Source organism: Dermacentor albipictus, chromosome 1 (genome assembly GCF_038994185.2).
Source record: "Dermacentor albipictus isolate Rhodes 1998 colony chromosome 1, USDA_Dalb.pri_finalv2, whole genome shotgun sequence".
NCBI lineage: Eukaryota > Metazoa > Arthropoda > Arachnida > Ixodida > Ixodidae > Dermacentor > Dermacentor albipictus.
Window position 1 is genome coordinate 456,958,218 of NC_091821.1, and position 23,118 is coordinate 456,981,335.

The 23,118-nt window shown below is 44.9% G+C and overlaps 2 protein-coding genes across 5 annotated transcripts in view; one reads left to right on the forward strand and one right to left on the reverse strand.

Moving 5' to 3' along the window:
- The window catches only part of LOC139054793 (uncharacterized), a 134,260-nt gene that overhangs the window by 6,446 nt on the left and 104,696 nt on the right, over positions 1 to 23,118 (forward strand). The window lies entirely within an intron of this gene.
- LOC139054790 (uncharacterized) lies at positions 1,217 to 23,035 on the reverse strand. Its single transcript, XM_070532406.1, has 5 exons — positions 22,573 to 23,035; positions 21,235 to 21,592; positions 14,548 to 14,780; positions 10,685 to 11,111; positions 1,217 to 4,034 (listed from the first exon to the last, which is right to left on the reverse strand). Exons 1-5 carry the CDS (start codon positions 22,637 to 22,639, stop codon positions 3,740 to 3,742), a joined length of 1,380 nt encoding a protein of 459 aa, XP_070388507.1. The 5' UTR covers positions 22,640 to 23,035; the 3' UTR covers positions 1,217 to 3,739.

A 23,118-nucleotide genomic window follows, 5' to 3' on the forward strand; every position in this document is an offset into this window, starting at 1 on the left:
AAATGTTACGATTATTTGGCACGGAAAACGCGGTCCAGATGGCAAAATTTTGATCGTTATATCCGATATGCGGTGAAGAACCTATCGTTATATATGTTTTTGTTTTTCCCGATAGACCTAATGCACAAAATGACACTCTCATGTGGACCCATCGTTATAACCGATATACCATTATATGCGGTATCGTTATAAGTGGACTGCACTGTACTAGCATGGTACTAGATTCTTCATCGTCAGTCACACTCCCGTAGTTTGCACACATATCGGTGCATGTTCCCGATCTTTAGTCTTCCGTACAAGAACGTCTGCGCTCATCGGTCTCGTTTTAAGATGAAGCGCCATATGTTTCGATTACATCTCACCGAAAGAATTGACAACACATGAACAGTGAAGATTATGCGTAATTGTTGTGTGTCAATGAATGGACAGGTATTGAGGGGGATTAGATATTCTGGAATTATTATGGAAATGAGTTAATCCAGCCACATTGCAGTTCAGCAAAGCCCTTTCCTTTCCCTCGTGGGTTAATTGCTTGCCGTGTTTGAAAATTTCATCCAGCCATTGCACTTGGATTTATAGGCCGCCAGTTCCCTTCGAGGCCATTTGAATTGCTAGGTGAACGCATTTACGCTCATTATACCACTCTTTGCGTTTCGGTACTGACTTATAGTGCACAAAATTTTTTGCGTCGAGCACCAATGTCATTCCCTGTGCAATAGCATCTGAGTGCCGCGATGTTGTTTACATTGGCACGTATGCCCACGGATTTTCATTCACTTGAAGATAAATGCTGTATCATTAGCTACAAGGTGCTTAATTTTAGAACACTGCAAATACACGCATGTATTTGCGCATATGATCAGAGTTACTAGGCCCGTATATATACGCGACAAACTGCGACTGGAATAGAGGATGCGTACATATATTTTTATACAATCTGTTATTGCAGTTTTTGGTAGAAGGCTAGCTCTCACATTTTGTACGTATCTTCACAATGCGTACAGTTTGGGTGTTTATTAAAATGTTGCGAGATGAAATTTTCTTAGTACAATCGCTCACTCAGACAGCGTGTATAGTTTTCCTCGCAAAAATACGGATGTTCGCATCACAAAAATACGGAATTCTGTCTGTTTCGTGCCAAACTGTGTAGCCACTCTATTATTACAGTGAAATGTCCGTAAAAACTAAAAACAGGAGCACTTCCCCATATTAGCGGCAGTGTTTGCCGTATTCTTTGAATACGACATAGTTTGCGTATTTTTAACTGGAATTCCGATCTATAATGTCGGAAACCCTCCGTATTGTGACGGAAATTCTTTTACCTTGGTATAATAACTGTACTGTTGGAAATTATTTACATATCACCTTCTACAATTACAGTTATGCCTAATTTTCTTTTAGACAGTTAACACGTGTTAATAATGCAATTTGTAACCGTTGTGTTGCCATGGCAGATTAATATGCTTCATGGAGTAGACCACGTTCTATCCATATAGCAGGGTTCTAGGTCACTCACGAACAGGTTTTCGCAGCATTAAACGCCATGGTATCGAGTGAACAACATGCGAGACGAGATGGAAGGCAGATAGGTTAGCGCCGAAGTGGCTCATTTATGCTTCAGGAGGAAGATGCAAGGACAAAACGTTAAGAAAGGAAGCGCCTGTGCGCACACTAAAAAGCAGGGCCAGACTCATGTGGTTCACTCACATAGCCACAGGTGGGCGTAGAAACCCAGTGCCTTCAACATTAATTAACGGCTAAGTTGCGTTCTTGTAAGGGGAATGGGATCGCTAAAGATCAATACACTTTACACGGTAAGGGTTTACTTTTTACATTCCACACACAACGTACAAAACTAAACAAATTTACATCCCTGTACACCGAGAGAAACCTAAATAATTATTTAGTTATTTATTATTCATTTATTTATGGTACCATCAAGGTCCGAAGGCACTACAGAGGGGAGTAGGAAAAGGGGAAGCATAACAACGAAATACAAAAAATAATCCATGTAGCATAATAGTAATACCTAATTATACCATACTATGAATATCTTGCCTATGTTTGCAAGTATCACAGATGATGTAAACAAAACAGCATCTCAATAATTTCTGTTAATACAATGTTAACCAGTGTCGTCCTTAGCCGATGGCAAGTATGGCAAGTAAATGAAATAACATGTTAATAATTCCTAATTATACAACGCTAGCTAATGCCTTACGAAAGAGTTTGTTGTCGACAGTAGATACAATTTCGCAGGGAAGGTGGTTCCTCTGCCGTGATGATCTGGGAAAATTAGATTGATTGAAAGTGTTAAGTGTTGCCTGCTTGAAGTCCGGCCTTATGGCGATGATCGATGCGGCACGACAGGTAATGAGCTGAAGAATCAAGTTACTGTGAAGGGAAGAATGGTAATAAACATTGTGAGACTGTGTCAAACATGCTATTCTACGCGATGCAAGTGATGGAAGAGATAAGTTGTCATTCATTAGTGTTACGCTAATGGTACGGCTATAATGTGACAATATGAATCCGATTGAAGTATTTTGGACAAGCTCCAGTGAAGAAATAAAGTTTTCATGGTACGAATCCCACACAGCTGCAGCATATTCTATTTTAGGACGAACTAAAGACTGGTAAAGAAATCATTTTAACGATGGTGGTGCTTTCGAAAACTCGCGGCGTAAGTAACCAGGCATGATATTACCTTTACTTATTATGTACTCAGTGTGAATGTTCCAGATTAGTTTTGCTGTTATATGAACTCCTAAGTATTTGAACGAGCTAACGGGTTCTAGGGGAATTTCATTCATTTTCACCTCAAAAGCCCGGAGGCATTACATAAGGGAGGGCTTTAATCCTTGTAACAATGTTAGAACAAATTTACAGAAAAGTAGAAAAACAATATTAAAGAAATATAAGCCAGGAACAATTGTGAAATAAAGGGGAACATCGTGTTAAAGTAAGGGTAGGCGGGATCGGTAATTAAGCAGTGCGGTTATTTAACATTTCGTAGAACTTTTTACGGTCATTGCATGACACGGTATCTTCTAGGAGATTGTTCCGATGGGTTATAACGTCGGGGAAGAATGAAGTGTTCATGGCAGATGATCGGGTGTTAATGTTTGCTATGGGACGACTGTGGCTTAAGCGAGAGGATGTACATAAGGCTGGATTTAACAGGGAATGCCTGGAGTGTGGATAGTAATAAAAGGGGTAAAGCAAGCAGAAAAAAGAGATGATCCGGCGGGAAGCAAGTAATGGTAGTCCAAATGTACGTCTTAGGGTGTTATTTTGGTTTCACGAGAGTAATTGGAAGCAGCAAGTAGGAAGAGTACTGGTAAGCTTTATATTGTACAAACGTTTTCTATTTTGAACTGGTCTTTCTGAATACTGGAGCTCGTCCGTGCTAGTTATTGCAGGGTTCATTGAGCTTCTCGTTGTACTACTTGTATTCACCCTTCAAGTGGTTCAAGTCGCAGCCATATTTCAAAACAAGCTGTTTTCAAACAACCCTTCATGTCTGATATGATTTTACAGTTTCGCAGAGTGTAATATTTCAGAATGCTGGAAAATCAATTCCACGGCTTCATAAGTGACTGTATCGAGCAAAGACTACAGGCTTCTTATTATTCATCTACGCCTCCTAACTTTCTAAAATCCATTTTCATTATGTATTTTTATTCTCCCCGGTTAGAGGGAACGCGTGTGGCCGCAACATTGTGTACGAAGGCGTGCTCTAGGACCTTTGCTGATCTCTATACCTACTATATGCTTCTATAATGGAATTGTTCCAGGGCATCCAAGGCGCAGGATCTTTGATGAATTCTGTAACTTCAACTATAGCTTTGTTGATGTATTTCTTCGATACAGTTTCCAAACTTCTCGCCTCGTCTGCGGTTAACAATCTTCTCATATGTCCATTGAAGAGCCGAAACAGCCGTCCTAAGATAGATCCTTCAACGTGCACTTCATACTCCAGTGGAACGGGAAAGCTCAGCTGGTAATCTTCGATTTCAATTGTCGAGTTATACCTGTGAAAAGAGAAATCAAAGCATGTAAGAGAATATCGATGCTGGCGCGATTAATCCAAATACCATTCTGTTTTATTTACAAGTGAGCAACATGTCAAACATCGTGGGCTAACACGACAACACACAACGCTGTGACACTGCTGAGACACGACTCGGACGTGAATCAAGCGCAGCGAGACGCAAGAGAGACTCATCAGCAGTCCGCGGCATGTTCCTTATAGCAGATCCGCCAGAATTAATGCAAGACCCATTTACCCGCGTGTAACCATCCCATAAACAAAATGAAAGTGATCCTAACTGGCTCTGGCCAACATGGAAACTTGGTATGAGCAAAGACGCTGTACATGCTTTCACTGAGATATTGATTTCTCTTTTCTTCAGCGATGGGGGTGCAATGCAAAAAAAAACCTCGTATCTTGGATTAGGTGCATCTTAAAGAACCCCAGGGGTTAAATTTAACGCGGAGTGACTACGGCGTGGTTCCTGATCATATCGTGGCTCTGCCTCGTAGGTCCACATAATTTAATTTTTTGAACTATTTAGTCCTGTCTACCCCATCTCTTGGTCTGTTCTCCCTTTTCATCACTGCTGATTCAGAATCAGATGTCAGTGAGATGCTAGACAGTTATGGCGTGGGCAGCCGCATGCTTTCCTCTTCTCCGTCAACCAATCCGTCTCTCACATTTCAGACACATTCTCGCCATAGCCCATAGTGCCGTTGCGCTTCCAGGGTATTGACGTGCATGCACGGCGCACGCATGGCGGGTTAGAAGGTCTTTAGCTACTCTAGAGACAGGTTCCAGTGCATTTGACTGTATAAATGCGAAATTCAAGTGGACACTCCGGTCAATGGATAATGCAGAGAAAATGCGCAATCGGTCTGCCCCCCGTTGCTGGCATGAGGACTGTGCGCAAGGACATTAGCATCCCTGCTTAGCAGCTGTGTGAGTACTTAATCAAGGTGCATACAGTTGTGAGAGCGAAATGAACAGTGAACTGCAAACTATACACGGTGATGTTTTTCATTTTGCCTGTTCTCCTGCAACACTGAGTGGTATCTCCGAAAATGACAGCGCCCCTCATCGCCGAAGCGCTGAGGGATTATATCTACCAAGGAGCTGGTTATACTAGGCAAAAGCAATTTCTTCCCGTGCTGAGAGGTGTCCGCGTATTCTTTGAACTCTAAGAACGTTTAATGCAACGCTGAATCTCGCAATATCTCTCGATACTTCGTGCTTTGAGCGAAGCTGATCAGCGTTTTAAATGATACTTCCTGACCATCATTTTTCCGCCATGTCACTCGCATGCGGCAGCTCACTGACGTATCAGGCACTTGGGAATCATTCAGTGAGAAGCACTGCAAATAATCTGTAGGAAAGAAGCGCGCCACTTTCTCCGTGTACGCAACGCACATCACGAGAAACTTCATTCAACAATTGTTCCTAGCCACCGCTTGAAACATCCGCTGCACGCAACGTGCACAAGCAGATTTTACTAACAGAAAACCTTCTAGGTGTCCGTCGGCTCCTCATCGTTCAAAGCACAAAGGCAGAATTTATCCATGAATTTTCGGTGCCGTTGCTTGGGGAAAAGCAGCACTGCGATGTAGAGAAGCTCAGTAAGGTAAACTTTCCCGTGCAGAAAGAAACAGCTCATATTAAGCGTAGGCATTGATACGGAACAGCAGCCACAATAGTGGCTACACTCAAGCAGAAGAAGACGACGCGTTTCCGACTGCGATAGCGTCACCATTTTCGCCACCGTTCACCGTTTCGCCACCGTAAATATATTGCAAATTGCCTTGTGACTCACGGACACGTAGCGCTATTTGGTGGAGGCGGAAGTTCCCCGTGCCCGCCATGTTGCTTCGCCACGGTCGCGTCTCCGATAGTGCAACTTGTGCTCCTGCTTGTGGTGCTTCGCCTGCGCGAAAGCCTCTACGTCTGAAGGTATGAACTACGTCAACCCCCCCCCCCCCCCCCCCAGCTCTCCTCGGTATCCTGGTGCTTTTATCGGAGTTGGCAGTCCTGATGTTGATGATTCACTCCGCTTGTATGGTCGCGTCAGCACCAGTAACCGATGCTGTCCAGCTATTAAGCTCGCAAACGTTTTTTTTTTTTTCCTAACTCAAAGGCAAACCACGGGCATGGTTCCAGGTTCACGAATAGGAGATAACAAGCTGTCATTTTTTAAAAAGAGAACCTCCACCAACACGTTATAGCAATCCATTTGGTTGCCCACTCAGTGCAAAGAAAACCCTTGTCGCACGCGTACAGACGTCATCTGAGCCCTACATTCTCGACGTCCCCGACCTTCATAGCGGCCGACCCGAACATGTAGGAGGACGATAAGGATAATTATGTCCTCAAAGGCATGAGTGAAAACACTTCAATCTACTGGTGTTTAACAACGTTACCAACTTCGATACCATCGTCAAGAAATGCCGCTGTCTCGCGCATGCTAAAATGTGTGAAAATTCCCAACACATCATGTGCCTTCCCAACACATCCGCTTGTTATCTTGTCACGACGTCTTCCACCAGCCCTCGCGATGTCAAAGCTTAACCCACATCATTCATCGCGAAGTCGAAGCAGCACCGCCAGCAGCCACTTCATTGCCGTCACCTCATCCTTCTCCGGCGACAATCTCCTTGATACAGGCTGTCGACCGCCAACAATTGTCAAACGTCGGCCTTCATTCCCTTCGTGCCGCACCCTGTGAACCTCTTTATTCACCCACGTTGCCACCTCGCTGCTCTTACTACTCTTAAGGACAACGCAACTCGTCCAAATGGCACGCCACTGGCGACAAGCCCACGTGTGTGAACTGCTGACGCATCGGGTACATCGATCGCCACTGCCGCAGCCGCTCGACTCCAGAAATAAATGGGTTGCCGTCGCTAGCGACTGCGCTACGTGGTACGCCATCACAAGAGCCCTCCCGACAAATTGCACTACTGACGTAGCTCGCTTTCTTCTCTACGACATCATTTTAGTGCATGATGCTCCGCACCAATTACTAACGGACCGTGGCAGTAGCTTTCTCTCGGCACTCGTCAAAGGCCACCTCCGCTGCTGCAGAGCAAAGCACAAACTCAGTACATCATACCACCCACACACAACGGCCTCACGGAGGGCCTCAACCGGACCATCACCGACATGATTTCGAAGTACGTTGCGGCCGACCACCACGACTGGGATCTTCATTTACCACATTTGATGTTCGCGTATAATTTACTGTATCATACCAGCGGCTACTCCCCATTCTATTGCCTATACAGCCGAGAAACCGCGTTGGCCTTGGACAGCTTGCTGCCATCGCACGCACCACCCACGTGCGGCAGCTCGCCCGCATCCGTCTAGAGGCCTCCCAGGAGCATCAGAGAGGCGTCTATGATTGGCACCATTGCGACGTGCACATTTATGCGGGTTCTCTGGTGCTTCTATGCCCCTCATCGTCCGTGTGGGCTTTTTCGAAAAGCTGTATCGCATTATACTGGTCAATACCGTGTGGTGAGACAAGTAAGCGATGCCACATATCAAATCATCCTCAGCGACCCCTCAGCACCGTCATCAGCTGCAAGTTACATCGCTCACGTTGCGAGACTAAAGTGCTATGAGACACATTTCACCACACACGTGTAGCTTAGGCACCGGGACGGTGCTTCTACTGCCGGGGGTGATGATACGGTACAGCCGCCACAGTCTCACTGCATTGAAGAGCAGGGAGAGGACGTGTTACCGATTGCTATAGGGTTGCCATCATGGCCTCCGCACCCCTACGGGTATATATATCGTGAATATCCTTACGTATCAGCTGCACGTAACGATATTGATCTATGGGAATAGATCTTACTTCCTCTTACATCTCTAACGCAACAGTGCCTGTTCAGGTCTCGCAGCTACAGGCTCATCTAGGAAACGAAGCAGAGTATTACTGAATTCGTCAATAATTGGTGAAGTAAACAATCATAGCTCTATCTCCTTTGAAGAAGGTTGCCATGCTTGTAATGGTAAATACTGTAATACGTCATTGTTTCGTCATTGTTTCCGCATGGGCAGTCCGACAGAACACCACCTTTTCTAATAAAATTTCAAACTTACACAAAAAAGCAAGCTGATCACTGTACAGTTCGAAATGCTTGATCCTAAAATCATTCAAACATTCGCGCGAAGCCGCAGAATGTTTACGTCGCATTCATTTCCGGGTGTGACATTATACTTTTGAGACTTGTAAATTGCTGCTGCTGCTGCCTTGCACGCCGCATAGGGGGGGGGGTGGGGTCGGTAACGAGGGCCACAATGCCCTCTGAAGCGGCTTAGAGGACGTAGCAATGCCCTATGGACGCCATAATTAGGCGTAACTACCCGCAAAAGGATTGTAGGAGCTGTCGCGCTTGCCTCCACAGCAACGACAATCCAAGGAGAAGGCAGGGAGAATGTTAGAGCAGGATTAGAGAGAGAGAGAGAAGGCAATGAATGGGTACAACTGCATACCGCACCACCGCAGTCAGGAAAGGTGTGATTAACTTTAGCTGTCTGCAGTCGTTGCAGTTCACATAACATGACACAGGGGAACGAACATGCGTCCTTAGAAAGCATTGCTCATTCTGTCTCTCTTTAGTGAATGAATGAGTGAATGAATGACGTAGCTTTCTGTGTTGTGGGCGCAAGGAACTGAAATTGAGCATTTCGAAACCCTACATGAGAACAGACAACATGGACGTATGTCTCTGACGGGTTAGTCAACGGCAATGTCGGCTTACTAAAATACATAGATACTAACGAGAACCGCGATTAACAAGGCCTCTGGCTCGTGTGTCCTACTACGTCAGTGGGTGTCGTAGCAAACGACCAGAAAGACGCATGCTAGGGTGCACCAGCCTCCAAAACGACCCTAGTGGGCGTCACAGACAAGCGCAATGTGACTAACTTTGTACGAGCGCAATGGCGTTATTTCCAGAAGGGTCCATTTTTCTCTCGTTCAAGCCAATGCAATGACCATAGACAAATAATAGGATGGCACGAGAATAAGAGGAACCCTTTGCGGCTTCGTGTATGTTGCACCATAGCGTGCGACCGCTGTTGAAGGCTTGTACCTAACAAATACTAAACATGATTTTACATAGAAGCGTCGCAGTAGTACCGTGGATTGAACTCTGCGTGATAGGTTTGTTCTGCTGAATAAGCTGAAGTTAACGACTTCTTTTCCTCACATGATCGACAAGCAGCAACAAGCCGCAGGAAACGTAGACGTTTGTAGTTGCTGCTTGTAGAAACTACTGCTTACGAAACCTTTCTAGTTTCAATAAGTTATGCTCATGTTGGCCTGGCATTCGAAGTCTGTTGTAATTCCTTTGACATTTACGCTCGACTGCACTTACGGATATTGAATTTGAGCGGTAAGCAAGGGCAAAAACGATCAAAGGCTAATGGTTATAGCCCTTTGCTGCTGTTCTCGACGGCAGAGGTTAGGTTCTACCTTCAGTTACACATAATTTTATTTTTATTAAGGCGTTGCGAAACAGGAACCTACCTACAGGAAAATGTCAGGAACGAGGCAATAATCCTTCGCATTAAATGAATGTTTGTTTCTCCTAGCTTCCTCCTCCACCGCCAACACTGCCTCCATGGTCAGCTCAACACATCTTGAATCCGGACGCCGCCTCAATGCAACACAGTAATTGAGTTGCATGTGCAATTTTCAAAGTTATCGCTCAAGTTGCAAACGCAGATCAGAGTTCAAATAAAAGAAACGAATGTGAACATGACTTCCTATAAAGCGAGAAAAAAGAGAACACAGGCACAACCTCCCAATCTAATTATCCAGTCTCAGTGCTCATTACGGAAACACTCATTTATTTGCAGGCATTCCTTTTCATTAACCGCTATATTATTAGGCATTACCTTAACTAAAAGCTATTATGTTCTAGGGCCATCCTCTACTGTAGGTACGTGCCATTTTTTGAAGGCACAACAACCACAAGCCATCAATCTTGCCCGAACCAGAGCAAGCCTTGCCTGATGATAAAGAGCGCAACTGATTCATGAGTTCCCGCGCGTAATATGCATCGTTTTAATTTTGTTACGGCGATCAAGCTATTGCATAACATTTTACGTAACTTTAAGTCTAGCGATGCCATTTCTTGACTGCCATTGACATATTTGATTTTCCTACTACGTGGTGTCTACATAGATGGCGTCTTATGAAAAAAAAAATTTGTTCAGCGCAATTTGCAGACGGCGTATGAAAAAACTTATTATCCACATATATGGCATAATTAGAACTTCAGTTCATATATTAAACATATCTCTTTTGTACCAAGTTTGGGTGCACTCTGTACCTTTCGAGGCAACACAGTGTAGGAAGTTATCTTGTTAAATCCCAAACTGATTTTGGGATAGGCTATGAGTGTTTTGATAAAAAAATAACTACGAACTATTTGACACGTTTAACATAAGTGTTTATGGTTAACTAGATAAATAAAATGTTGTCCCGCGTATGTGCTTTTGATGCTTTCACGATGCACCTAACTTGCACAGCGGCAATTGCAAGAGTGTCATTTGATCATGCTGCTGCATCACGAGAACATATTCCCTACTCTCTCGTAAAGTGAATTCTAGCGTGACGCTTAATGAAACAGTACTCACTCTTTCACTTGGAGGATCACTTCAACTGCTTGTATTGTTGCGTCCACTCTTAATGGAACCTGAGGACGCTGGGTGCTGGCAAAAATATGCACACGAACATTCTCAAATGAAAGTGCCACACGAGCATCGATGCCACAGGGCTTGACTGCAGCGTAGTTGTCACTACCTCGGCGTATGTGGTGGAGACCCTCGACAGTAACGTTGGATATAAGGAAGTTCCAACCTTGCAATGCAACGTCATCAACATCATTAAACACAATGGGATCCAGTCGAGACTTCAGCACGATTCGCTTCACTATGTGGTCGAAGATTCCCCATTTGCTGTCCTGCCATTGGCCCGAGGGAATGTCTGAAGGGGAAGCACTCGCTCCAGGTTTCGGAAAACTGATGGCAGAAGTGTAGGCGGGATCTGGTTGTTTTGGTATACCTATAAGAGAAGAATACAAACGAAGTCTGTGTGTAATACGTGTGGAACAGTGAGCGCCAAGTTTCACGTAGAAAACTTCCTGAATGTGCACCTTACGAAAATGAGTGCACTTAGTGCTGGGTAATTTCGCAATATTCGTTCAAGTCTTTCTACACGCTCTTTTATAAATCATACAAGTCGACAAGCAAAAGCCGCTATTTCACCGCACAACTCCTCGTATATTGAAATGTGCATTGTGTGTATTGAATTTAAAGGAAATCTTGCGGAATCAATTCCAGAAAATATTCGTCCCGAATGCAAAGCTGATGAACTTCATGAAAGTAATATAAACATATTTTTGCAGTACGCTATTGGGAAGATTGACACCGATTTGATGCATACTGCTGTGCCGTAAGTAACGACAATAAATCACCCGTGAAGTACATTTCGAATACCGCGGGCCGGCAGAAAAGTCCAGAACGCCATCCACAAGCCAAGATATGTCCCGGTGTAGCACCTTTTTCAATGTAGTTTAAACTAGACCCCAGTTTTTACGATAGCAAGCCGGAGAAAATACATAATTTATCAATCAACACCGAGGTGCTGTATTAAAAAAACATTTGAAATTTGTATTATAGGGATTTTTATATTTCGCTCAAAATATTTCGAAAAAATGGCTGTGGCTTAGGTAAGGTTAAGCCCAGGATGCGAAGCATACTAGCCTTTATTTTAGTTGTTGAACCACTGTTTAGCCTGGTGAACTGCTGTTGCTTGGCTATATTTGGTTCGGCTAGACGAAGAAACAACTCATGCATTACTTCTTCGCCTTCAAGAGTGGAACGCGACAGCGTTCCCGTCGACCCGCCAAGGGGTGTAAGACAATGGGCTACAGGGCAGCGACTACGCGCCCCGCATTGGACGTGGTGAGCGTCGAGCAAAGCAGCGTTCGGCGCGGCAACGAAATGTGCGCCTGAGCAAGAGACGCACGCCTTAGAAACAGCGCGTTTCTAAGGCAACACCGCATTCACTAGAGGCGCTTTTGTACCGCTTTGAAGCGTTGTACTCGTGGCTCAGTGGTAGCGTCTCCGTCCCACACTCCGGAGACCCTGGTTCGATTCCCACCCAGCCCGTCTTGCAAGAGTTGAGCCAAAGCCACTTCTCCTCTGTCGTGACGTCACGGTGTCACGTGATTTCATGGTCACCGCCGCGCCTGTGGAGCTGGGTTGAGCCCTCGTAATATGCTTCGCATAAAAGATTTTTCACGTACCACTGTGCTGTTGCTCAAAATTTGGAGAAAAATTACACACTGGAATCTAAGTCGCTCAACGCAATACATTAAAGTTAGCTGCCCGGTTTCTAAGAAAAAAAATCAATTCTCCCGTTGTTAATGTGGATCAAAGTTGCAGGCGAGACGGTAGTAGCATAATCTTATTTCGACACCTTACGGCAGCTGCCCAAAGCAGCCGTTAAGAGAAGTCTGCTGTGTGCTGGCCGCTACCCTCGAACCCATGGCAAACCCTATCTGAACGGCTACTTTTTGCGGCTGCCGGCAGCGTGAATGCAGCTCTACCACTCTCATATCTATGCAGATCCATCAACCACTGCTTGAATAACCACTGCTTGCCCCTAATCTAATGCTTGTAGTTTCTAGGGAGTTGCAAACATCGGAGCATCCTGCAATTAAACGCCTCTCGAGTTTTCGACGCGAAGCGCGGTGCGTTCAATTTTCTTTGGTCGGGGCTGTAATGGTTGGGGCTGTAGGCGCAAAATCTACATACAGAATATTAAAACGAGCAAACAGTACTTTCCAATTTCTTGGGAACATAGCGAATACAAATGGAGTACCAAAAGTTATTCAATTTTCACACGAACAGAAATATCCATTGAAAACTGCAATAAATATTGAACAAGTTGCAAGATCTGGTGGCGCTGCGACTTAAGCGTGATACTCCGCTGCATTAGTAACTAGTGGCATATAGACATTCCTTTAGTTCCCGAAGTACTTCGTCTTCAAAAGGGTGTTCGTAGGGCTGGGTACTTGCTACCAAGGACTCCACGTAGCTCGCCTAAGTTTTTTCATGCTTGTGTATTGTGAAGCAAAATTGAGTAATCTTGTGCATGTTATGTTTTAACAGTAAAGCGGAGGATGTGTGCAAAAGGTCAATTTGCAATATTCAGAGTAACTGTCTGTAAAATAATTAAAAACACACTCACAGATCTTTCTGCGGGAAAGAGCCACCAAATATTAGCTAAAAACGCTGAAGGATTCTACTTTAACTAAAAATAAATTCTTCTTTTGAGCGCCGCAAACGACCGATATGTTCACAGAGATTGCAACTAATTTGGCATTACTGGTTATGCAGCAATGGACGCAAGGGTCACTGGTTTCCGCATTGGTGCCTGTTCAGCTGCCCAGGCAAACTCACTTCGGCGCACCCAGCTACATCGATATAAAACGCCGCTGCTGAAGCCCTACTTAAGTCAAATATGTGGAATGCGTATCGTCAAGTGTATGTGGGTTACAGAATGTTGCTGGGAAACTTTTTTCCACTCAAAAATAATCACTGTTGCACCAATGCACGTCAAAAATGCGGAGGTCAGGCTTCAGTATGCTTCGCCGCCTTCATTCATCGGTGAAGAGACTTGTACTGTGTTCCTGCACAAATTTGAAGTATGTTTCTGTGTATCACGAAGATCAAATTATCTTTGTGTAGTACCACTGCAGATGCACACTGTAAATCTCACAAGCCGACAAATCTTTGAGAGACGTGGGACGCTATGGTATAATTTACTGTAGTCACTATGATTACTGAGGTAATGTTAATCAGCGAGGATTGCTACTTAAGTTTACAGGCAGCTGCCATGTTTACGCTCCCACTGCGTACGCAGTAATCCCAACTGCATCTCTATAATCCTAGGACTGGATTTTTGCACAAATGTGTTCAAATTCCCATGAGATTAGACTTGGTTTCAGTCTTCACCAAAAGAGTAGTACAGCTCTAGAAGTAAAGGAGCACCTGAATATCGCTTGACTCAGGCGGTTTAAAGTTCTCAATGTGCCTCACTCTTGTGATGCAGCAATTATAATTAGGTGGAAAATGTTAACAGTGACTGAATGCGTGAAAAAAACGTCGTAAACTTTGTGACCTTGCTATAAGAATAAGATTAAACTATAGGAATGTCATAAAGATTGCTAAGAAGTTGGCTTGGAAACATATTTTCGGAATGCAGCGCGCTAATTAAATGTTTTTACATATTAAAGCTTTTATCTCCCTGGGAAATAGTTTTCAGAAAGAGCTAACGCAAATAGGGGTAAACCTGTTCATAGTTGTGCTTACTTCTCTTTGATCACATTCCTACGTTGTCGTTTTTCTTTCTTGTAGCCAAGTAAGTTGCAATTTATTGTGCAACGCCACACCTAACTAATGTCTTCGGCAGAGGCGTTGGATTCACGTACCTCCAAGTGTGGTTCCGTCCAGGGCAAATAGCTTAACCTTGCTAACGAACTTTTGGACGATCTGCCGCATCATGGCACTAATTTCCTTGTCAATCGCCTTCTGGATGGAGCTTCTGGCAATGGACATGAACAAGTCAAACACGATGGTGCTTCCACGAATCTTGTGAGCAGTAAAGTTCACCGGGGCGGCCCAGAAGCGGAAATAGGTCACTCTGAGATCGTTTGGAGATGGCCTGCACAAAACACCGGTTGAGGAAAGAGATTAATGGTAAGCATAATCAGAAATCTCGCAAACAATTATAACAAACGATATTGATTCCAGAACTACCTTCTCATCGCCCGAAGAATCACGCAGCGTCACTTTACTCCTCAGCGCAGGGACAGTAGAAAACGCCATCCCTATTCAGAAGCACACAGTATTATTTATCGGTTTGCCACAGCAGCACCAATTTTTTAGGAAGCGCACTTTCGCAGTACCTCATAGTTTCTTAAACGGCAATTCAGTTTACTTAGTTTCTTAATAAATCTGCAGCGACACTTTACCGTATATGTTCACAAAGCTTGACAGTGAAGGCCACATCATATTCTGCAGCGTGCTGCCTACCATAATGCATGATTTTGATGCGTGAATAAAAATGAACCCATGAAGCTTGTCAATGCTCACATTTGGTCAATTTCAAGTTTTTTCTCATTGCCTTCTGCTGAGCGATGGCATATCTTTTGTGGTTCAACGTATCCTATGCCGTAAAAGATCTGCCTAGCTAAAAAAATGTGCTGGAACAATTGCAGCCGCTGGCAGAATTCAACAATAATTATTTCCGCAAACTCTGTGTAGCGATGACTGCCCTCTGCGGCAATTGTGAGTAGTAGTGTGGCTTCGAGAAGCACACAATTTATTTGTTAAAAAATTTTGTACAGAGAACCACGTGTCCACTCACTAAACAAAAACACGCAAACAGAAGCACACACTAAACACCTAGACCTGTTCCAAGTTTTCGTTTTTTCCTTCCTTTGTTCAGCTTCTTACTACCTGATTTGTCAATCACCCGTATTTAATAGAATAGCTACTGTAATGCGATTTCTTATGTGCTAAGGAACACTGATGTCAGTCTTAGGCGCGAAGAGCCATAAGGTTCCAGCCGGCATGTTTGTCTGGTGTCTTGATGCCAACCGCGAGACGGTGTTGAAATAAGAGCTAACTGACGTATTGCCGTACGTGGACGCCAAGTTCCTGAAGAACGTATATTTCAATCCCGCAGCCTGAGTTCCTCCCTAGGAAACATTGTCTTGGAAATATATTTCTGGCCACATGCTAAATTTGTCACATAGAATTACTTGCACATCTCCGACAGTGTTCTACGCCCACCCATTGAAGTACACTCACGGTCACCTGGGCGTAGCGCGCGCATTGGGTGCTATCTTTTTTAGTCACAGTGAAAACAAATTATTCTACTTGACTCATTTATTCTTCACGATGCGCAAAAGCGAAGTGCCGCAAATGCGCCAAACGCCTCATGGCTAGAGGCGCCGGTTAAGGTGTTCTTTTCTTGCACCTTAAGCACCCTAAGCAGCGTGTAAAGAGACAGAGCGAACCCTTTAATGAAAGGCAGAGATTTTATTCAGCGTGTAGACATCGCTGACATGCTACTCTGTGGGGGGAAGGGATTTAGGGAGAGTAAGAGAGCCGCGTGTAAAGCCATAATATTTACCCAGTAGCCCCTTCTCAGAATTACTCGTGCCAACTGCATTCGTACAAGGAGTGGAACATCTGAAATATTCGGAAAAAAAGTGAGCATATCACGTATAGTCAAGGACAGGCAGTGTGCGGGCTTCACTACTTCATCTTACATGTCGTTTGCAGCATTGCGGAAAGGCCAGACTCCTTAACCAATAGGAAGGAAGATTACCTCTTGGGATGTGTTCATCCCCGCCACGTCATCTGCTCAGCGTCTGCTTGTCACCTTGTCGATATATTGTGCACGTTTCGTGGACTGACGCGAGAAAAATGTTTTGGTGTTGTAATCATAAGCTCTGTCTACATGAATGTGACAGTGGAGCTTTGCTTCATTGATATGCTTCGTTATCAGGTCCTTGCCGCACTCGTATGCATTAATAAGGGGTAACATCCTTATATATGTTCATTTGCACCGCATCGTCTACTCGGCGCCTATTAAGCATTTGCTCGCCACCGTCACCGCGAACCATACTAGCACGGAGTAGTGCACAATTGACGCCGTGAACGATTATCTCTTTAGAGCGTTCTGCATCGTCAACGCATCAGCGCTAATGCCGTGCTGCGGTCTGCAAACTGGAAATCAAACAACCAGCGGCGTAGTAATGGAGGGGGGGGGGGGGTGCGGGTGCCAGGTGCGGGGGTTACATAGATGTCTGAAGACCCCGCTGTTTCTGCCGGCTACATTGAGAGTAAACTAGCCACCTGAGTTCATGTAGCCGATGTACCAGATCTTTAGCGCTGCAGAATTGTCGGCTGCAGTTTTATCGCCATCTCACGTAATAATAGCAAGGCTGTGCGGGCTTAAAATTTAATTCGCTATGAGGTCGCTAAACTACTAGCCTTAGTGGAACGTTTCATGTGTGGTGCGCTAATGCACCACCATAGATTGTGTGTCATCAATGTGTATGCACTGTTCCATTTATCAGTTTTCTATCGCTTGTATTGTTTTGTATCAGTTTTGCAGTGTTGAATATCTATAAGTCATAGCTAACCCTCTCTTTGTCTTTTTGCTGTAGTTGTCACGGTAGCGTTCCAGCTGGCGGGGTATTGAGCCCTATTCTCTTTACATTACTGTAGCTGACCTTGCTTAGATATTACCCAAGGCAATTCACCTATCAATGGACCCTGATGATATTTGTCTTTCGTATGGTGCGGTGACTCTTGCGCGCAAGAATTCAGTGGGCAGCCAGCCGAACTTGTTCGCATCTCCATAAACAAGGTCTTAGTGAGTGCATCGAAAAATGCGTGTAATCGCGTTTATGCGCCAACCTATGGCAGCATACCCTATTTCTGTCAATGGCCAGGGTATCAAATACCAGAAGTGTCACCACATCTTAGGTGTCATTATTGACAGGGACCTTTCATGGAGCCCCCCCTGCATCCACCTGAAGCGGCTTTGTTACGGTACGGCTTGCCAGTTTTGGCGACCACATGTAAAACCAACATTCGTACCATCCGAAGTGTGCAAGGCCAGGCTCTGCGTACATGAATTGGACTACGTGGATGCACCTCAACTTATGCAACAATCATGACTGCTACATGGTTCCAACATTTATCACGATTGAGAACACAAGAGAACAAATTCAACATCTATTTTGCGTACCCGATCACCATATTGCTGCTTTGCGAGCACAGAGACCTCAAGCCACACTTTGCGAACTTGTTACGACACATCAAGTCTACCTTCCGTCGGGCTTTACACCAGCAGCAAGACCACTGTTACCCCTCTGGTGCCTACGACTGCCACAATTACGGCTCACGATTCCGGAAATTAAGAAGTAGACCCGTCATTCAAGAGTGGCTCTGCGTGAGTTCACTCTGTCATTACTGGACGGGGCATATGAACAACGATCGCACATTTATACCAATGGATATGTGTCAACCACCAGCTCCACAGGCGCTCTTATCATCCCTGCCTTAGAAGTCACACTTACGTTCAAAGTGCGCCGTATAACGACTTGTACGACCACAGAGCTTGCAGCTCTACGTGCCGCTCTTAATTACATCGCCCAAGCCAAACCTCGAAAGTGGGTCGTTTTATTAATCCAAAGCAGCCCTTCAGAGTATGCATTGAGCTTTACGGCGCAAGACCCATGAATAACTGCTGTGTGAGACCAGAGATGTTCTCCATCAAGCCCTCATAAACGGACATGACATCATCTTCCAATAGCTTCCGGGGTACTGTGGCATCGTCGGAAATTAGCTTGCTGATGATTCCACCCGGCCAGTCCATAAAGAAACCTTGACACTTACTATACCCTTATCAATGACAGACGCTCCGAGGAGTCATCGTTTACTGGCTCAAACCAAAACTGATACTATGTGGAACACCCTAATTTTCTCCTACTCCTGTGTCCAGCGGCTGGATTTTACAATGAAGCTGCAGATTCCATAGAACTTCTCCCGCAGTGATGCAACTTTACTGTCCCCCCTTTGGTTACAGGCGGCTTTTGAGAAAGCGTGCTCATTCCTTACTGGAATGTCAGACACGCAGATCTGTGACTAGTGCAACTGCGAAGAGACAATCGAGCACGTGTTTTGTCTCTGTAATTTCTATGAGAGTGCTCAACCGATTAGATAGCAGACCATTTCCAGAGATTAAGATTCTCGGACCATTCCCCCAGGTGTCCCAGGCTTACAAAGCGACGGGGAACTGCTACACTTCAGGAAATCGACTCGGTGACCAATTATAGGCGCGAAGATATGGACATCCGCACGTACATTCTTACGTACATTTCAATGGACATTTTTACGGACATTCTTACGCACGTACATAGTACATTCTTCTCTCGCTTGCCTTTCCTTTCTTCCCTTATACCCCTGCCCCTGTGCAGGGTAGTAAACCGGACGTGCGTCTGGCCGACATTTCCACCCTTCCTTCCTTGTTTTGTTCCTCCTCCTCTTGGTGTCGTTGTTGTTGTTGTGTGTCTCCATGTCACAAATATGGTGTCCCTTCAACTGCGTGGAATTTTACATAAAGGAGAATTTTCTGAGGACATATGCCATATTCTATGAAATTGTGTGTCTTTCTGACCACTAGAAACTCGGTATTGTGCAAAATATGCCAGATAATTCTTAATGATATCCTAAATAGCTGCTTAATGAGCAGTTATATAGGAAAAATTGCAATTCGAGATGTGAGGACTTAAAGATATGTTATTAAGTGAAGAAAAACTTCTCTAAAGAAAATTGTCTTGGGTGCTAGAGCCTGCAGTACATTGGAACTGTGGGCGGCCCCGTATGGCAGTATCGACAGAAATATGCAATAGTTCACCAGTGACATCGATATTGCGGCCTGCTCGTCTTTTTCATGGTGACGCCAAGAATACACGCGGAGCATGCTCTTTTCCGTTTCCAATCTTCTGGGGGTATCGAAGCTAGGGTGATTACTTTTGCCAATAGCAGCAAATAAAGAAAGGCTTTATCGGTCAGAATTAAGAGAACTCGTAATTGTCATAGCATTGGTGCCCGTGAAGCAAGGAAGCAGGTGGCGTTTTCTGATAGGATGGAGAGATCTGCGTCGCTGACACAGCTATTTTATCTTCTTTTGCGTTGAGGGCTCGTCATAGCCAAAATAGTACACGCCGTAGTACTTACGACGATATTCTGAAGTTGTTGTTGGGCAACATACGACTGTCGAGCTTCAAATTTGTAAATGCAGTACTGCCTCTAAAATCGCGAGTCACAACTTTATCTGTGTTGGCTGCCAAGCCTTACAGTCGGATTGAAGATATGAAAACGCGATTATCATCGTTAGCAGTGCAGCACACAGTGTTATTTGGGACAGAAAATGATACAGCCTGTACATCTGCTACATTCGCGATATCTGGGAGCGAAAGCGAAGGGGAGGGTACAAGACGGCCGTTCTGATATTCTCGCCTTCCTGACAACACCTGGGGTGGGTGGGGGAGGGGGGAGACAGGAGCCTTATGGGTCCCGGGTGCCAGACGACCTAGCTACGCCACTGCAAACAACGTTTACTGCTCGGCGAAGCCTCTGTAGTCTTAGAGAGAGAGAGAGAGAGAGAGAGAGAGAACACATTCATTTGTATTCAGATGTGGTGACTTCCTGGTAGGGTGGAGCCCAACGTTCAGGGCCCCATTGGTTCGCGCCACTCCGTGTGCCGGACGGATAAGCCGTCTTAGAAGATTGAAAAGTAAACAGTCTACGTTAAAAATTGCGACAAACATGGCTTATGGTTTGCCCGCATTGTGAGGCGAGACTGAAAAATTGCAGTTTTTTTTCGCCTATGTCTTGCTGTGAGTGCCAAGAACCAGTAACAATCTCGAATTCGCATCGAAGCAGGTGGTCTGCGTTTTATGTGCGCTAACATGTTTGCGTAATCGAGGCTAAAATGGTTATTACGCTCGGCGGTGGCAACCAAGAATTAACGGTTTACGACATGGATGCGCAACCTTCCCAACAAATCACGCACCGTTGCAACGTATGATGTTAAAAGAAAAAAAATTGAGGTCCCATTTTGCCCCAATATTCGGGCAGTCACGCTCGGCACTGTATTCCTCTGCCCAAGCGTATTGCCTATCTACGCCTCCTACATTCAGGAGGGCTGCAGACGACAAGTATGATGGATTATACAGTGAAAGAAGACACGGGGAAGGGAACCATGAAAGTAAAGCCTTGCAGTAAACTAAGATCAGTTTGTGGAGCTAATGCATTTCTTAATCTTCTTGAATTACGAAGAAGGTTGCAATTTCTAGAAACCATGTAGTGGTGACTGTCTCACGTTGAGGCATTGTCGCGAAATCTCTGTTTCTCTGACATAGAAAATGTTCGAGCACCTTTGCGCCCAGTCAAAGTGAGGACAAATTGTTGAGGCCTACAAGAACTACCAATAATTCTCGTAAACGCGAGGACAAGGGCACAGTCCCACAAAACAAGTCGTCAGCTCGTCGTTGCTTGTCATAGGGAAATTTTCTTGTCGCTGTACTCACTCCTCAACGTAGAGGCGCATGTAGATCTCCGGAACGTAGATGTCTACATTTACCCGGGCGTCCATCGGAACAGAGTGGAGGGTGCCTGTGTAGGTGACGACAAGAGGCCCGCCATGGATCTCGAAGTGGGCAACCACTCCACTGTCGGTGACATTCATGAAGTTGCGCTCAAGTCGTCTGATGTTCTGCAGGCCCTGGAGCTTGCCATCCCACAGCCACACTCTGAACTTGAAGAATTTTGTGAACGTTTGGCGGACCTCTTCCAATCGGAGAGCTTTGAACGACGACATGCCGAACACCTTGGTCAGCCCGACGTCGAACAGTGTGTGGCGGCGTTGACGATCATCACAAGAGTTGTCTGAAAGAAGTGGGATGTTTGAGCATGTAATTCAATTTGGAGTAATCGAACGACTCAGCCTTTGTGCTGCTTGGGTTTTCTCACAAAAATCATTCATGCAAAAGTGATTCTTTGTATGCGCACGTATCGAGCTAAGAACTTTACCGCTTAAGCCGTCTTTCCTTATCGATAGTACTTTTTTGCAATTCCAGACGTTTATAAAAATACTGGAAAACTTTTTCATTAAACGTAGAAAAATCACTTAGGCCTTGGCGTAGTGGTGTCAATGCTAGTTCCTAAATTCCGACATGGACGCAACACGTCTCTTTTCTTTCTGGGTAAACATACGGGAAATGACATGGATTTCAATAACAGTATCAAGTCATGTGAAATGTTAAACTCCATTCCACACCCGCAGTAATATTTCTAGCTGGTCAACTGGTACATCGTTGCAAAGACATCAACATTGAAAAATACGACAGACAGTGCCAGAGCCCACAGGAACCGCTGATTCAAAAAAAGGAAATTATTTGAATGTGCAGTGGCTGTATTACACAGGAAGTCACAAGTGCCTGCTTTGAACTGGAATGAAAGCTAAAGCAAGTTTAACGACCAAAACAATAAAAAATACATATTGTAGTGCAACAAAATACGTATTTACTCTACGTAATGTTACACAGCACTAAATATTGGAATATTTTTTTAACCAACTTGCTCGCCTGTAACGCATGCTTTTGGTAAGGCATAATCTGTATTTCTTCAAGCTCTTGCAATTTGGAGAATACTTCATAATGATACATGTTTTCATTGGCCATATATCGGGAATTTCAAAGAAAACAATTCAATGACAATAGTTTTTCTTGTAAGTACTAACAAAATTCGGACGCTCATGCGCATGTCACAGTCAACACTGTTAAATTCGAAACTCCAGCAAATATGTAAGCGAGAGCGATGGCTCACAACGTAAAAGAGAACAGGAAACTCCAAGCGTCGATACTCACCAGGAGCGACTGCTGCGCATGTCGTTGCCGCAAGCAGAAACATCAGGGGTGACGTCGCTGTTTTCATGGCTTTGTCGAAAGTCACTGTGGTTCGAAAAGAGTAGATCCTTGGGGTGCAGCTGTTGCGGTACGTTTCCTACCTGCTACAGTGCCGATGCTGCCTGCACGCCCGTAGACGCAGTAGAGCAACGGTCAGCAATGACGAGCAGGAGCGCGGATTATAGCGGTTTATTCTACGTACAGCTACGGAGAAGCGCGTGATGCATCCCGGTCCTGCTAGGCCTGAGCGGAAAACATCTGGGCAAGAGCTCAAGAGAGACGAATGTTTACAGGAGGAGCGTGGGCGTTGTAGTAACATAAACCATGCCCCCAAACCGAGACCTCCGCATCTCGACGCCGCGTAGCGTTCGGAGGCACTCGGCGAGCGTCTCTGGACGTGTGTTGCTGCGAAGCACGACACGCATCCCAAGGCGGAGACTTGCGAAACCTCAAGTTTCGGTGTTCTCTGTTAGTCAAAGTACGAAAGCCGACTACTTTGAGGGGGGA